This window comes from Coregonus clupeaformis, chromosome 14, assembly GCF_020615455.1.
Source record: "Coregonus clupeaformis isolate EN_2021a chromosome 14, ASM2061545v1, whole genome shotgun sequence".
NCBI lineage: Eukaryota > Metazoa > Chordata > Actinopteri > Salmoniformes > Salmonidae > Coregonus > Coregonus clupeaformis.
Window position 1 is genome coordinate 31,398,452 of NC_059205.1, and position 18,403 is coordinate 31,416,854.

Genomic DNA, 18,403 nt, shown 5'->3' on the forward strand with positions numbered 1-18,403 from the left:
ATGTTATCTGCAAACAATGCCTGCAGTACCGCGGTCGGCCTTGAATTTCCGTGGCTTCAGTGAGAGGGGGCAGTCGTTCTCCCCTGGACCAACTCACGTGCCTCTAAACTAAAGGCGGAAGCAGATTGAGTGCGATATCCTATCTCTTCACATAGAAGGTCTTTGACCAAGCGATCAATAGTGAACGCTTGGGGGTAGAAGTGTGAGAGCAGTGACCGCTAGCTGCATGTCAGCGAGAAGAGGCAGGAAGGGAAATATCTATAGAAGGGGGGTGGTGAACAGGGATTTGGGCTCCTTCTTTCAAATTTGGCTGTAACGTTATCTCTATATAGATCCAAATTAACGATTCTTGCTACGAGGGGAACACCACTCAACAACAGCTGTAGCTAGCTACCACCATCTCCCGCAGTCTGAGCGATCGCCGTGTCTTCCATACGATGGGAAACGCTGCTACCGCCAAGAAAGGCAACGAGCTGGAGAGCGGTGAGTTGGGACGGTCGCTGAGCATAATCTATACTAACTAATGTTAGCTAGCTACCGAGTGAGTATGCTAACATTAGCTAATGTTGACACATTTGAAACATTTTATGCACAACATCGGGAGAATGTATCCCTGATGTTGTAAACATTTACATGAATTACACCCTCCCCCTACATTTCGTATAGTAATTGGTTTGTGAATTAATCCCAGCTAGCTAACTAGCTACAGTACAAGGAATGTATAACTAAATAGTTACAACCTGATCCAGAGGCCTAGCTAGCTGCTAACATTTGCTAGCTAGCCGGTCGTTTTAGCCCGTTCGCTATGATGTCTACCTAGCTAACGTCAGTAAGAGTTAGATATATATCAGCGTTAGTTAGCCACCACCAGGCCCGTGAGACATCACCAAGCCAGAGTATAATGTGCAATGCCAGCTACAGTACTGTAGCAGTAGCATAGCCAGCCAGCTAAAGTCTTGACTATCTGACGTGTGTTGGTCTCATAGCCTATGGAGGCCTGTTGTTTTGTTTTGATATTGCAATTGTAGATTAGTTTTAGCTAGCTAATTTGTAATTTTACAAGTGAGAGAGATCATTAGCAACCAGAAGTTCACTCCACTCGCAAACTATTTACAAATGTCATGTTAGATTAACCACACTAAGGATAAGTAGTTTAATGAGTAGGGTGTTTCAATTATCAGACTGCCTCACATCTCAGTCTTGAGGCGCTGTATAAATATATACAGCTTTCCCTCTACAGTACTCTCTAGCGCTCCTCTAAACAGTGACCAAATATGGCGAAAAAATGACAAATGCCCACTTGCCATTCATAAAACCAGGCCCGTAATACAACCTTCCCAAGTGATTTATCTCACAAGTCTTTTTGGTTTAGAGTCTGTTAAATCTTAGTGATGTGAAGGTCTACACACGCACACAGAGCACAGTTTGTCATTGACTGGAACAGCTTGTCACTAGACCTTCGTCAGAGGATAAGGGGAATTACAAGCTTTGACGCAACTAGCCCTGGGACTGTATTAATTTGCAATGGTACACTTTGACGTATGTATGCTGATAATCAATGCACAGCATGACTTGATACATTTGAAATGTTTCCCCATGATGTCCTATACAGTCAGGAATATGGAGACATTGGTTTGTGTCCAGATCTGAATGTATGTGAACTGCTTGCAAACAAATTGTGAGTTTTCATATATGCTGTTCAATCTACTTCACTTTTGATAAATGTACGGTCAAATTTGAACATTTATGGTAGGTATCTGGGTTGTTTAAAAGCTTTGTCACTTTACAATGCTGTTAATCTGTTCATATAAGATTTATTGAAGTGTTGGAAGAGACCAGGCAGAGGCACGGAGTGTTCTTTGATCTGATCAGTGCAACCAAAAGCCTGTGCTGTGCTGTCCGTTTTCCTGTTAGTTTTGACATGACATGAGCCCCAGTCTCTCAACCTTCTAGTATTAAACCTGACTAAGCCACATTGTCCTCAACTGCTGCTGCTACAGATTTGTCTGCCCTGTTGCTGTTTACAGGGCCGGCAACCTGGTTCCTGATAACAGCCCATGTGTGTGTTGCGCTAGCCTGCTAACCTCCTCACCAACTCAGACTTGTTCTCTTGGCTTGGCTCTTGGGAGATGTCAAAACACTCCCAGTTTGACAGGGAGGGAGGGATGAAGGAGGTAGGGAGGTGGACACGAATTAAAGATGCTAGATAGGCTAATTCTGACACTGAATTCTGAGCCTTGTTTCACTGTTCCGCGTCACAACCTTCCATGTTGTTAAACATGTTAGGCAACCATGTTCTAGAAATATGAATTTAGTGGTGCTCATCTCTAAAAACGGTACTGTACTGAGGTGTACATTATTCTACTGTACAATACTGGACACCTAGCATGTCTTTAAAAGGGGTCACATTCAGTACAGTAAACCATAACCAGCTCTGATTATGTAAACATTTACATTAGCTAGGCGGTCATATACAGTGCAATCAGAAAGTATTCAGACCCCTTGACTTTTTCCACATTTTGTTACGTGACAGCCTTATTCGAAAATTGATTAAATTAGTTTGTTTCCTCAATCTACACACAATACCCCATAATGACAAAGCGAAAACAGATTTTTAGAAATGTTTGCAAATGTATTAAAAATAAAAAATTCAGAAAAAGTATTCAGATGCTTTGCTATGAGACTCGAAATTGAGCTCAGGTGCATCCTGTTTCCATTGATCATCCTTGAGATGTTTCTACAACTTGATTGGAGTCCACCTGTGGTAAATTCAGATTAGTTTCAATTGATTGGACATGATTTGGAAAGGCACACACCTGTCTATATAAGGTCCCACAGTTTACAGTGCATGTCAGAGTAAAAACCAAGCCATGAGGTCGAAGGAATTGTCCGTAGAGCTCCGAGACATGATTGTGTCGAGGCACAGATCTGGGGAAGGGTACCAAAAGTCTTTCAGCGGCAGGGACTGGGAGACTAGTCAGGATCGAGGCAATGATGTACAGAGAGATCCTTGATGAAAACCTGCTCCAGAGCACTCAGGACCTCCGACTGGGGCGAAGGTTCACCTTCCAACAGGACAACGACCCTAAGCACACAGCCAAGACAATGCAGGAGTGGCTTCGAGACAAGTCTCTGGAAGAGACCTGTGCAGCAACGCTCCCCATCCAACTTGACAGAGCTTGAGAGGATCTGCAGAGAAGAATGGGAGAAACTACCCAAATACAGGTGTGTCAAGCTTGTAGCGTCATACCCAAGAAGACTCAAGGATGTAATCGCTGCCAAAGGTGCTTCAACAAAGTACTGAGTAAAGGGTCTGAATACTTATGTAAATGTGATATTGTAGTTTTTTTATATATATATATATATATATATATATATATATATATATATATATATATATATATACATTTGCAAAAATGTCCAAACCTGTTTTTGCTTTGTCATTATGGGGTATTGTGTGTAGATTGATGGGGGGGGGGGAAACGATTTAATCAATTTTAGAATAAGGCTGTAACGTAACAAAATGTGGAAAAAGTGAAGGGGTCTGAATACTTTTTGAATGCACTGTCTAATATAGTCTACATGTCAGGCCAGGGTTTAGTGGTTCAACACACAGAGTATCCTATATAAAAATAACTGCACAATGATTGAAGCCTTTTTCTGTTTGCTACATCTTTGTATTTGTACAGAATTTGCCATCCTAGTCATGTAATTTTGTCATGTCTGTTGTGACTTTCTTACCCACAGGGGTCATTAACAACCATTCTAATTAGTATTCTTGTGTTTTTCTGTGTCAAACTGAATTACAGGAGAAGAATGACAACTCTTTCTCTCTGTCTCTAATACTGTCATTTTCTTTCCTTCGTTGTCATCTATTGTTCTTCACTGCATATGGTCCATGTTTGTTGATCTGATATCCTTGTTGTTAGTGCATAAATCTATCTATCTCTCTCTCTTTCTTCCACATCATCCCTTCCACATTGTTCCTGCAAATCCTTGGGTGATATATAGAGACTTTTGGTATGCCCACTCTTCCACTAGATGCCCAAAATGACAGAAGTCCGAACCCCTTGCACACATTGATTATATTTTGAATGAACCCAAGCTTGGCTTGTAGTAGTGGTTCAGTATATGCTTCGATTTATGTTCTGCCAAAACCATTACCTAAACCTGTGTTTTTGTCATCTGCATTCTGTCATTCTGGATATCTCCTGTCTGCTGTGTTTTTCCATGTATGATGGTTTGTCCTTGCTCGTCAAAAACAATTCTGTAATGAATACTGTGAGTGTTAGAGCCTTCCCGTGAACAGTATTGGGCCCTAATGCACAGTCAGTTCAGAAAGAAAGTGATGCACAAGAGTTCTGCATGTTTTAAGAGAGACCAGCCTCTCCTCTTGTCTTAGTGAATTCTTACATCCCCCTCTCTATTTAAAAAAAAGAGAAATGGGGCTCTTGGCATCACTTCTTACTTAGACTGCCCGTCTTGGTTGGTGTGTGTGTTTTTTTGTATCACTAGAAACAGAACGTTTTGATGTTGTTTCCTCCCCCCTTACTCCGTACATGTATTTTGTGGATGTAAAATGCAGATGAGAGTTTAGTTAGTTAGACCTTACCAGTCTTCGTCTCCATTGAATTACGTTTCATACGGATTTTGTTACAATTAATCCCCAGCACTGTTCTAGAATTTCCACATAAGATTCCATTAAGATTTCCTTTGTACTTTGTTACCCGCTCCATGCAAACCAAATCCCAAGTCAATAAATAGGAATGAATCATGCGTTGACAGACAATTCCTTCCTGTGTGCTAATTGTGCTTGTGTGTATCTTTCTTCCATACAGTGAAAGAGTTCCTAGCCAAAGCCAAAGAAGACTTCTTACGGAAATGGGAATGTCCACCACAGGTGAGATGTTTTCAATGCTCTTAAGGCTGGAGCTACAAATCCAGGGTTTGGGGACTCCTTCTCATTTATTTCTGTGATTCCTCACATCCTATCTCTTTGCCTTCTTCTCAACCGAATTGGGGAGAAGGTCCAAGATCCTTCACCAATGTGTATCGAAAAGGAGACGAGTAGTGGATGTGAGGAATATCTTAAGTTTCACTGAGTAAAAGCCTGGGACTGCTGCTGTGGTATATCCATTAGGTAATCCACATCCTGTGTTTTGTATGACCCATTCCAGAGCACGACGGGCCTAGATGACTTTGACAGGCTAAAGACCCTGGGTACAGGCTCGTTTGGAAGAGTCATGCTGGTCAAACATAAAGGAACAGAGCAGTTCTTTGCCATGAAAATACTGGACAAGCAAAAGGTTGGTGCCCAGTGGAAAATAGCTGGCCTTTTCAAGGACTGGTAACTCATGTATGAGCTGACAAGGCAATGTATGGCCTTGCTATGGGAAGAGGATAAAGAGATGCTATTTTAGGGCATCAAACGTCGCAACAAGTGCAAAGCCTTGGTCGAGTGGGTATCACTTCAGGCAGCAAGTACATGTATGCCTCCCCACCGAAGACCTGGGTTAAATCCTCTGTATCCCTCCTTACTCTCATCCCATCTGTTTCTACCTATCTAAATGAAGCATACTTTTTTTTAGTAAAGGTAGTGTGCAATTACACTGTCCAAAAATAAAAATAAATCACGCAAAAATGAAATAAAACACTGTAGATCAGTGGTATTCAAACTTTTTCGGCGGGACCCCAATTTTCCCCCAGAATATCTGGGGACCTAAATTTTTTTGCAAGAATTCCTCGCTACCCCACCCTAAATCTGATGATGACACAACCTTAAAATTGTTACATTTCTATTTTTACCTTAACTAATACCTTCAATTCATTACACTTTCATCTCTTATCAAAACTAGAAGAAACCAATAAATACATTTACTCAATAAAATTGTATTTTTAAAAGGATCCTTCTCACAAACGTTGTATATTGTGACTTGTCCCATACAATAATATGTACTCTAATTTTTAATATTTTTAAATGGGGAACCCCACTGCAAGGTTGCGACCCCAACTTTGAATACCACTGCTGTAGATGTTAACTGGTGGCATAACATAAGTATGATTGTGTAATGTTAGGACCGGCCGGCAGTAATGTCTGCCAGTGGTTCCTCCCATCACATGCACAGATATGATCTGACTTGTTAGTGTCTGGATTATAATACCATAGACTCTTTGCATTACTAGAATGCAATCTAAAAGCTGTCCTAGCCACGAAAACCACCTGATCTCGCGAGCTAACATAAATGGTTCGCTACCTCAGTCTGGTAATTACGAGACTAAAGCTGTCCCCCTCCCCCAACCTCTACAGCTTTGTCATGCCATCATTAAACAGTAAATCAAAATGTTGTTTTTCGGTCAAGATGGTTGTCTGATGATCACTTCTTTGTCTGTTAGGTGGTAAAACTCAAGCAAATAGAACACACGCTAAATGAGAAGAGAATATTGCAGGCTGTGTCTTTTCCCTTCCTCGTCAGACTTGATTATGCCTTCAAGGTACAGTTTATTTTCCTTCTGCATACAGTGTTTTCAATCTGGCCATTGAGATCAGGGGCCCTATGTATCAAGAGTCTCAAAGAAGGAGTGCTGATTTAGGATACGTTTTTCCTTTTTGATCACAATGAATATGATTCGATGAACAAGGGGGGACCTGATCCCAGCACTACTCTGAGACGCTTAATACATATGGCCCCTGGCCTCTTTATTATTCAGTTATCTCAGTATCTGAGTGGATTTGTTTACATCTGTCCATGTCTCTCCACAGGACAACTCCAATTTGTACATGGTGATGGAGTATGTTCCAGGAGGAGAGATGTTCTCACATCTAAGACGAATCGGAAGGTTCAGGTGAGTTTCTGTCTGAATGTTCTGCTCATAAATGCAAAATCAGGTTGATTACAGATTGTTTCTAGATTTTCCAGTTGTTGATAGAAAATGAATGTGTGTGTATGTATATGTGTATATATATATATATATATATATATATACTGCTCAAAAAAATAAAGGGAACACTTAAACAGCACAATGTAACTCCAAGTCAATCACACTTCTGTGAAATCAAACTGTCCACTTAGGAAGCAACACTGATTGACAATAAATGTCACATGCTGTTGTGCAAATGGAATAGACAACAGGTGGAAATTATAGGCAATTAGCAAGACACCCCCAATAAAGGACTGGTTTTGCAGGTGGTGACCACAGACCACTTCTCAGTTCCTATGCTTCCTGGCTGATGTTTTGGTCACTTTTGAATGCTGGCGGTGCTTTCACTCTAGTGGTAGCATGAGACGGGGTCTACAACCCACACAAGTGGCTCAGGTAGTGCAGCTCATCCAGGATGGCACATCAATGCAAGCTGTGGCAAGAAGGTTTGCTGTGTCTGTCAGCGTAGTGTCCAGAGATTGGAGGCGCTACCAGGAGACAGGCCAGTACATCAGGAGACGTGGAGGAGGCCGTAGGAGGGCAACAACCCAGCAGCAGGACTGCTACCTCCGCCTTTGTGCAAGGAGGAGCAGGAGGAGCACTGCCAGAGCCCTGCAAAATGACCTCCAGCAGGCCACAAATGTGCATGTGTCTGCTCAAACGGTCAGAAACAGACTCCATGAGGGTGGTATGAGGGCCCGACGTCCACAGGTGGGGGTTGTGCTTACAGCCCAACACCGTGCAGAACATTTGGCATTTGCCAGAGAACACCAAGATTGGCAAATTCGCCACTGGCGCCCTGTGCTCTTCACAGATGAAAGCAGGTTCACACTGAGCACATGTGACAGACGTGACAGAGTCTGGAGACGCCGTGGAGAACGTTCTACTGCCTGCAACATCCTCCAGCATGACCGGTTTGGTGGTGGGTCAGTCATGGTGTGGGGTGGCATTTCTTTGGGGGGCCGCACAGCCCTCCATGTGCTCGCCAGAGGTAGCCTGACTGCCATTAGGTACCGAGATGAGATCCTCAGACCCCTTGTGAGACCATATGCTGGTGCGGTTGGCCCTGGGTTCCTCCTAATGCAAGACAATGCTAGACCTCATGTGGCTGGAGTGTGTCAGCAGTTCATGCAAGAGGAAGGCATTGATGCTATGGACTGGCCCGCCCGTTCCCCAGACCTGAATCCAATTGAGCACATCTGGGACATCATGTCTCGCTCCATCCACCAATGCCACGTTGCACCACAGACTGTCCAGGAGTTGGCGGATGCTTTAGTCCAGGTCTGGGAGGAGATCCCTCAGGAGACCATCCGCCACCTCATCAGGAGCATGCCCAGGCATTGTAGGGAGGTCATACAGGCACGTGGAGGCCACACACACCACTGAGCCTTATTTTCACTTGTTTTAAGGACATTACATCAAAGTTGGATCAGCCTGTAGTGTGGTTTTCCACTTTAATTTTGAGGGTGACTCCAAATCCAGACCTCCATGGGTTGATACATTTGATTTCCATTGATCATTTTTGTGTGATTTTGTTGTTAGCACATTCAACTATGTAAAGAAAAAAGTATTTAATAAGATTATTTCATTCATTCAGATCTAGGATGTGTTATTTTAGTGTTCCCTTTATTTTTTTGAGCAGTGTGTGTATGTATATATATATATATATATATATATATAATAATGATTTTACCTACATTCCCCTACACTTATTTATTTGGACAGTGTATCTAAAACATTTAATTTGGCTCTGTACTCCAACATTTTGGATTTGAGATGAAATGTTTTATGAGGCGACAGAAAATAATGTCACCTTTTATTTTAGGGTATTTTCTTACACGTTTTAGCATTTAGAAATGAATGCACTTCATTTATCTAGTCCCCCCATTTGAAGGTGTCCATAAGTATTTAGACAAATTCAGTTATAGTGCATTACATTTATTTAAAAGTTTAGTGTTTGGTCCCATATTCCTAGCACGCAATGACTACATCAAGCTTGTGACTCAACAAAGTTGTTGGATGCATTTGCAGTTTGTTTTGGTTGTGTTTCAGATGATGTTGTGCCCAACAGAAATTAATTGTAAATAATGTGTTGTGATTTTGGAGTCACTTTTATTGTAAATAATGTTTCTGAACACTTCTACATTAATGTGGATGCTACCATGATTACGCATAATCATGAATAATGATGAGTGAGAAAGTTAGATGCATAAATATCATTCCCCTCAAAAAAATTGATTAATTCATGATTATCCGTAATCATGATAGCATCCACATTATTGTAGAAGTGTTCAGAAACATATTCTATTCTCATTTACAATAAAATTGAATCCAAAATGACAATACATTTTTTACCATACATTTCTATTGGGAACGGGAAAGGGGATACCTAGTCAGTTGTACAACTGAATGCATTCAACATAAATGTGTCTTACGCATTTAACCCAACTCCTCTGAATCAGAAAGGTGCAGGGGGCTTGCCTTAATTGTTATCCACGTCTTCGGCGCCCAGTTGCTGTTGGGAGTTTACTGCCTTGCTAAGGGGCAGAATGACATTTTTACCTTGTCGGCTCGGGGATTCGATCCAACAACCTTTCGGTTACCGGCCCAACACTCCTACCCGTCAGGCTACATACCACACTACATATTCCGACACACAACCAATACAAACTGCAAATGCATCCAACAAGTTTGTAGAGTCACAAGCTTGATGTAGTCATTGCATGCTAGGAATATTGGACCAAATACTAAACGTTTAAATACATTTTATACACTAACAGAATTTTATTTTATTTTATGACACCTTCAAATGGGGGGGACTAGATACATAAAGTGCATGAAATGTTTTAGCTTCACTGTCCAAATGCATTTTTTTATTTTATTTTTATTCTGCTCTCCCCTTCACATTTTCCACATTTTGTTACGTTACAGCCTTTTTCTAAAATTGATTAAATTGTTTTTTCCCCCTCAATCTACACACAATACCCCACAATGACAAAGCAAAAACTGATTTGTATAAATTATTCCAAATATATTACAAAAAAACAACAACTCACATTTACATAAGCATTCAGACCCTTTACTCAGTACTTTGTTGAAGCACCTTTGGCAGCGATTAAAGCCTTGAGTCTTCTTGGGTATGACGCTACAAGCTTGGCACACCTGTATTTGGGGAGTTTCTCCCATTCTTCTCTGCAGATCCTCTCAAGCTCTGTCAGGTTGGATGGGGAGCGTCGCTGCACAGCTATTTTCAAGTCCGGGCTCTGGCTGGGCCACTCAAGGACATTCAGAGACTTGTCCCGAAGCCACTCCTGCGTGGTCTTAGCTGTGTGCTTAGGGGTTGTTGTCCTGTTCGAAGGTGAACCTTCGTCCCAGTCTGAGGTCCTGAGCGCTCTGGAGCAGGTTTTCATCAAGGATCTCTTTCCCTCAATCCTGACTAGTCTCCCAGTCTTGGTTTCATCAGACCAGAGAATCTTGTTTCTCATGGTCAGAGAGTCCTTTAGCTAACTTTGGGCAAACTCCAAGCGGGCTGTCATGTGCCTTTTACTGAGGAGTGGCTTCTGGAAGGTTCTCCCATCTCTACAGAGGAACTTGGGTTCTTGGTCACGTCCCTGACCAAGGCCCTTCTCCCCCGATTGCTCTGTTTGGCCGGGCGGCCAGCTCTAGGAAGAGTCTTGGTGGTTCCAAACTTATTCCATTTAAGAATGATGGAGGCCACTGTGTTCTTGGGGATCTTCAATGCTGCATAATTTTTTTTGGTATCCTTCCCCAGATCTGTGCCTCGACACAATCCTGTCTCCGAGCTCTACGGACAATTCCTTCGACCTCATGGCTTGGTTTTTGCTCTGACGTGCACTGTCAACTGTGGGACCTTATCTAGACGTGTGTGCCTTTCCAAATCATGTCCAATCAAGTGAATGTACCACAGCTGGGCTCGAATCAAGTTGTAGAAACATCTCAAGGATGATCAATGGAAAGATGATGCACCTTAGCTCAATTTCGAGTCTCATAGCAAAGTGTCTGAATACTTATGTAAATAAGGTGTGTGTGTGTATGTATGTATATATATATATATATATATATATATATATATATATATATATATATATATATATATAGATAGATATCACTTGTACATTTGCACAAAAAAATACAAATCTGTTTTCGCTTTGTCATTATGGGGTATTGTGTGTAGATTGATGAGGAAAAAAACTAATTTAATCCATTTTTTAATAAGGCTTTAACATAACAACAAAATGTGGAAAAAGGGAAGGGGTCTGAATACTTTCCGAATGCACTGTAGCTGGAAGTTAATTACAACTCTGATAAAATGTTTCTGCTTACTACATCATCAGTTAAACAGATTCTTCTCGCTTTCCTTCCTTCACAGTGAACCGCACGCACGGTTTTACGCTGCACAGATAGTACTGACGTTCGAGTATCTCCATTCACTAGACCTTATCTACAGAGATCTGAAGCCTGAGAACCTTCTAATCGATCAGCACGGCTACATCCAGGTATGTGTGACCAGTGCTACAAGTGGATCATTTTTATTTTACAGCACCGGGGTTCTTATTTTAGAGCCAATATTTCATAAGAGATGCTGGTAGGCCTACTCACAGGGATGCAAACTCATCGCTTTTCGGTGATATTCACCGTTTTGATCTCAAAATAGGCCATCCACGTGAATCGTGTAGACCTGCAGAGAAAAGGGGGGAGGGGTCTGTATCTCATATTGAAATCATTGACTGAGCACAGAAAGTTATTAAACGTATTGAACTTAAGAGAAAAGTAGTTAAATTGCACAAGTTTCTCATAGTTAATGAAAATAATGCATCAGTGATTCGTATTTCCAGTAACTTTCTGAAGAAGTAACACCTGTTTGTGTGCGCCTGTGTGTGTTGTGTAGCCAGTTAGCATGCCGAAACAGTCATTTCTAAAGGCTTTCCCAAAAAACCTTGCCAATTAAATGTTGTCTGCAAAGTAGGCCTACCTGGCTGGCAGAATGATATCATGATACATTTGTACCAATCGGGTTCACATGAAACACTGCTACATAAACACTGCTACTAGCCAAACACAAGTCTCTTGCTGGTGCACAATTGAATTAAAGGGCAACTTCACCCTCCCACACACCTCAAATGTGGTCTCCTGATGTGGTTGAAGCATTGTTGTGAACTTAGAACATAACATTTTGTTGGTTTTCTATCAATAAAAGTGTGATCTTGAGAGTGAAAAAATCTGAAACCTGGAAAAGCAAAACCAAGAACGGAATTTGGCAAAAACTAAAACAGATTTTATAGTGCCCTATGTTTTGTTGTCTGGGGAGACCTGAGATTATCATTACCTGTCATGATAAACCTTAAACCCAGGCGAAAGAGCCCAACTCCCCCTACCCCAGAACACCATTTTCTCTGTCCATTGTGGTTTGTAAAGTTAGGAGTGTTGAGATTATTCAAATGTGTATTTATTACTTGTTATTCTCTGAAAATAAGCCAATTTTCTTGCACTTCACACAGATTTTTCATCTTTCCAAATGAATTTTTTTGTCACCATTTTGGGCCCTCACCAGTTTGCATCCCTGTACTCAAGCAGTAGAACATTTGAGGTGCCAGTACTGTGTACCGGGGCGCACCGGCCTAACTTGAGCACTGTGCGTGACACATCACTGCCTATGGCGTATACTGTAATGATGGGTTGTGTTTTCTCTGCTATGTTGCTTTACTGACTGTACGTGTTCTTTGTGGTCAGGTGACAGACTTTGGATTCGCCAAGCGGGTAAAAGGCAGAACCTGGACATTGTGTGGAACTCCAGAGTACCTGGCACCCGAGATCATCCTCAGCAAGGTGAGAGTCCTGTCTCTCTCTCTCGCTCACTCACACACACTGAATTAAATTACTCAATTTGAAGACATGGAACATTGTTTGTTGCCATGAATTTAGATTACATATGTGTATGTGAACTACATTTGTCATTGTGCTGTGTGTAGGGCTACAACAAAGCAGTGGACTGGTGGGCCCTGGGGGTGCTTATATATGAGATGGCGGCTGGATACCCTCCCTTCTTCGCTGACCAGCCTATTCAGATCTATGAGAAGATCGTGTCTGGAAAGGTATGGACAAGTCAATTTTACATTAAGCATGTCTGAAATGGCCTACCTATTTCACCTGCAGTTTAACACATTTTGAACACCTGTCCTGTCCTCATGGAGTAAGCTTAACTCAGTGGGAGGTTTTAACTGTCCAATGAATCCTTGTCTTGCTTTTGGCTTAGCCTCTTCTGTCTTCAATCACTTACTATACAGGTCCAACTAGGAACAAATGTACATTTCTCAATACATTACGGGGCGGCAGGTAGCTTAGTGGTTAAGAGCGTTGTGCCAGTAACCGAAAGGTCGCTGGTTCTAATCCCCGAGCAGACTAGGTGAAAAATCTGTCGATGTGCCCTTGAGCAAGGCACTTAACCCTAATTGCTCCTGTAAGTCGCTCTGGATAAGAGCGTCTGCTAAATGACAAAAAAAATAAATGTTTTTGACAAAACCTCTTGTGTCCCCCTGTAGGTTCGCTTCCCGTCCCACTTCAGCTCTGACCTGAAGGACCTGCTGAGGAACCTGCTGCAGGTGGACCTGACCAAGCGCTACGGCAACCTGAAGAATGGCGTCAACGACATCAAAGGACACAAGTGGTTCGCTACAACGGACTGGATTGCCATCTATGAGAGGAAGGTACATACAAGGCTGTGTTGGAAGATGAGGACAATCAATGCGAAGTTGAATTGCTCTTTATAGCACATCACTTTTATGAAACACATTGGCCAAAGTCTTGCCTACTACTTACTAAAACGACATACTGTGTACTAATCATACTACAAACTATTTCAGCAACAAATATCAACATACTACTCATCCATACTGAGAAGGCATAATCTAAATGCACAATCGCTCTTGTTCCACACCATTTGTACATTTTTGCAGAGCATGTCCCCTATTCTAATTATCAGCTGTTGTCAAACACACGTGGGTCTGAAAAGACCATTCTCTTCCTCAATAGTGTGCAGCGAATTCTAAATGAAAAGCCGAAATGAGTATGACATCCTGCGATTTAAAGTATACTACATCTTTTAAATTTCACATTCTATAAAACGTTTTATTTTTGCATAGCCAAAAATCCTACTATTTAGAACGCAAGTATGGGTATTCAGACATGGCCTCTGTATTTTATTGATGTCCAGTAGTACTTTCTTGAGCATTGTGATCTTGCAACAATAGTCTTTATATGGCGTCATAATAATGTTTTCTATTTGACTTACTATAATTACTTCATAATGCATTTTGCTGAATGGTGGTATTACCTAGGCATCTGAAAATTATTGTATTACAATATCATTGAAGTACTGGTTTGGTCTCCTCTAAGGCAAACTACCTCTAACTCCGCCCCTGGTTGTGCTGCTCACTGTGTTTTCAGGTGGAAGCCCCGTTCATACCAAAGTGTCGAGGCGCTGGAGACACGAGCAACTTCGACGACTACGAGGAGGAGGAGATCCGAGTCTCCGTAACGGAAAAATGTGCAAAGGAGTTTTCCGAGTTTTAGGACGTGCAAACGTGGATATATCAGGGCTAAAACACACATGAAAAATAAGGGGATCTTTGCACTCTTCTAAAGACTTTGGGTTGGAGCAGAGACCATTGTTCAACTATTACTACGTAGTTCCTTCATTCCACAAGGCTGAATGAGGTCGCCATGATCCTTGGGTGCCGATGATAACACCTTCACTGTCACACATACCTGCATATTAAAGCAGACACACCACCTTTTTTTTTTAAAATCCCCTCTACCCACTCTGTTTTTGAACTTTGAAGCAGTTGTTGTCTTGGATGTTGTGCTCCCCTTTGCAGATGTGATATTTTTCAATTTAGGAGAAAAACCAGAATGAGAGTAACTATATGAAACAAAGGCCAATTTAATAGAATTCCACGCAGTGTAACTTCAAACCGACTTGTCTGTGGCAGTATCACACATGGTTGTGTGGTTTTGTAGGGCAGTGCCTCTAGTTGTCAACAGTTTAGATGTTATGGTCTGTTACAAAGCCAATGCTTTTCAAGAGAAAATTATTCTCTCACCTTATACTAGGACAATGTTTTGGTCAGCTTTCAGAAATAATATTTGTCCTTTGTGTATAATGTTTGTCACTAAGTAAGACACATTAAACACCATTGAGTGCTAAGAGCATGACCAAAATACAACTAATTGGGTGACGGAGGAAGAGAGGTCCCTCCTTTTCTTTGCTTTTGTCTGTAGACCCCTTTAGATTTAGAACCAATTCCAACGGCCCCACAAAGCGCCCATTCTCTGGCCCATTGGTATTCTGGCCCTGTTACAGGGAAGTCATTGCAGGGAATGGTGAACCCAACTACAAACAGAAAATAGCAAAACGGTGGTCCTTGTTTCTATTTGTGCCAGAGAAATTATAGAATTTGTAATCTCTCATTTTTATTTAACATATTTTAATCCATGGATTAAAACTGCAGGTTTTTTGGTCCCTAAGATTTCAGGTCCGCTAATAAAAAAGGACACTTTTAAATGAATTTGTGGAGCAGCGGAGCTCCTGGTGTGTTAAAGTGAAATGAAGTCCTTTTGAGGTGCACTCTTTAAATGTATCAGTTCAGTGTGTATAGTGGTGTGGCTTTTGCCTCAACATTGTAAGTAGAACCAGTACACACTTCATAACAATATATTGATGCTAAGCTGTTTTGCAAGCATCTCAAAAGGGATCACAAAACAATTAGGTTTTCCATGTTTTTCCCTATTGCTGTTCTTGACTTCCCTCCTTTCCTTGTTTGTTTCATTCTTATGACAGAATGTAGAGTTGCAACTTATAGGTATGCATAGTTTGAAATGCTTGACTTCAAGGTACATTTGTTTTTTCTCACAGGCATACACTGGCAAAAAACAAACAAGACTGCTCCTTGACCTTTATCACATATAATCCAGTCATTGTTCAGCTCATTACATTATACGTATATGCATTGTTTCATATATATATATATATGTTTTTATTTATACACATTAGAGATGCTAATACATTTTATTTTTAAAGTGTCAAAGTTTGGAACGTTTTTTGTAATCTTGTGGTGTAAATAACGGCATACTGCTGTAGGAGTGTTCATGTGTGGGCGATCTATTTGTCAAACTATGTAAAGCAGGATAACATCCAAGAGAGACCAGTCTTCATCACACGTCATGACTGAAATGTTCATGTACTTGTTAATTACCACATATGAAGTATTGTAGATTAATTTTTTGGATCACTTTCACTTATGTCATAGGGCTTTTTTGGCTTCTCCACTTCTCTCAGTTAAATCACTTCCTAATTTCCCAGGTAAATTAGATGGCTTTGGCATTACAACAGCGATCATTTCAACGAGTTTGGCTATAAGTTAAGAAAGTAATTCAGGAAATTCCGTCAATCTTTTAAATGTTCACAATTCACAAATAATTACATTTCCTGAAGAAAATATGTGCTTTCTTTAGCGGTCTAAAAGCATTTGTATGGTAGTGGGAGATTTGAATCCAAGCTCTTTAGAAGCTGAAGTGTTTCAATATACTAAGGATAGGTCTGATTACTAGTCGACTGCTATATATGAAAAATGGCAGTATGCCTCTGAAAAATGAAATGTGCCTAAAACTCGTTCGGGATGTTCTTTCAATGGTGCTATCCTACTCCTGACAGCAGTGTAGTTAATTAGGGGTTACCCTGAACGGACCTTAAACCATCTTCCCTGTGACTGTCATTCCAAAACCATTATACCAAAAGGCTTAAATGGGTGGTTCACTTTTTTTTGTTGTTGTACCAAATGTCTTTTTTTAAATGTAAATGGCATGTTATAGAAGTGTCTCCATACCGTTTTTTATTAGATTTCGCTTGGTTTTGAGAAACTTACCGCACCAGCAATAGACTTCCTCATTTATCCTTCAGCTGCAGTATGGGTGCCACTTCCTCATTTATCCTTCAGCTGCAGTATGGGTGCCACTTCCTCATTTATCCTTCAGCTGCAGTATGGGTGCCACTTCCTCATTTATCCTTCAGCTGCAGTATGGGTGCCACTAGCCCTTGATCATGACTCTCAGTTCCTTTACATTACACATAAGTCATTGGACGAAGGCGTCTTCTGTACGGGGAGTTTTGTTAAGAGCCCCGACGCTCAGTCTGAACATTAATACGCATCGCTTGCTATACGGTTTTATAAGCATAATACTTATCTTTCATATCAGCGAGGGAAAAAAATATAATTGATACACACCTTTATAGGGTTAGTGTTCCCACACGGCCATATCTACATGTTAAAGTGCGTGTTTATGGAAGACAGAGGGACCACCTGTGCTAATTAGCTATCTAGCATGCTCCGAACACCTGTATGAAATGGAAGAAGGCCGCCAGAAACGTATTGTCTCTGGGGAAAAACTGTCGGCTGCAACTGTGATAAAGCCGGGTAAAATAGTGTACAGTAGGTGTATATTTAGCATTTGTGAAATTATTTTGATGTGATGTGAAAGTAAAAGGCTTTTTGTTTCTAGAACCGCATTCAATTGAGAATCGATTCACGTTTAGATGAAGTATTTGGCAGTTTTGGCTGCCATAGCCAGTCTACCTCTGAAAATAAGGTCCTTGGACCTTAAGTAGTAACGAACAATAGGCTCCTTAAAACCTTTTACTGCGGTGGGCTAAATGAGGGTTACACAGTGTTTCATTCCCACCCATGAGACCACAGGGTCATTTAACTGCAGGAAAGGGCTACAAGTACATATTGTGCTAGAGGGACATGGATAAACACGAACAAATGCACACACAAAAAGACAAATATATTATTTAGAAATTGCAAAACTCTCTGGTCTTTAGCTGTTGTATACATGAAATGGTGTAATACTTTATCCACAACCTTATATTCCATTTTGTTGGACTCAAGCGATAATTGTGAGTGCAAGCTTGCTCGTGCTTGTGGGAATACAAATGAGAAAGCTCGCAAAAAAGTGTCTGGAAAAGTGTTATATTTCCATGCTATTTACATCAAACATAGAGATGTGGTTTAAAAAGTTAATCACTACTTTAAATGTCTTGGTAAGGTCGCCAAACCGTATTTGGTTTTGTTTTAGGTTAGTGACGGGAAGTTAGGCTCTTTTTACTGACTTGGATCTTTTTGACTCGTTCAGTCAGAAGAACGAATCTTTCGACTCATTTCGTTCATTTGAGTCAGTAATGCCCAGTGCACGCACGACACCTATCAGCGAACGATTAACTGAAAACTCGAAAGAGTTACATGTCTATCACCACAGGGGGTTTATTGGAGCTATCATTTGTGACTGAGACTTGTAAACGTGTGCTTTAAACAATGTAGATTTGTTGATTGCTAGGCATACACATAATATTATTTATTGATACATTTGAAACGAGGTCTAGTTGTGGCGCAACCGGACTATATTGTGAACT

At 41.0% G+C, this 18,403-nt stretch overlaps 1 protein-coding gene across 2 annotated transcripts; it reads left to right on the forward strand.

The window, feature by feature from the left end:
* The first annotated feature begins 104 nt into the window (after positions 1–104).
* Positions 105–16,779, forward strand: LOC121581015 (cAMP-dependent protein kinase catalytic subunit beta). 2 transcript variants are annotated; one of them, XM_041896301.2, is made up of 11 exons: positions 105–483; positions 4,012–4,020; positions 4,839–4,900; positions 5,178–5,306; positions 6,394–6,492; positions 6,761–6,843; positions 11,309–11,435; positions 12,670–12,765; positions 12,909–13,031; positions 13,479–13,643; positions 14,383–16,779. In XM_041896301.2, exons 1-11 carry the CDS (start codon positions 438–440, stop codon positions 14,506–14,508), a joined length of 1,065 nt encoding a protein of 354 aa, XP_041752235.1. In that variant the 5' UTR covers positions 105–437; the 3' UTR covers positions 14,509–16,779. The 2 variants fall into 2 exon arrangements, with proteins under 2 accessions (XP_041752235.1, XP_041752236.1); XM_041896302.2 differs by lacking the exon at positions 4,012–4,020 and having other exon boundaries at positions 106–483.
* The last annotated feature ends 1,624 nt before the right edge of the window (positions 16,780–18,403 follow it).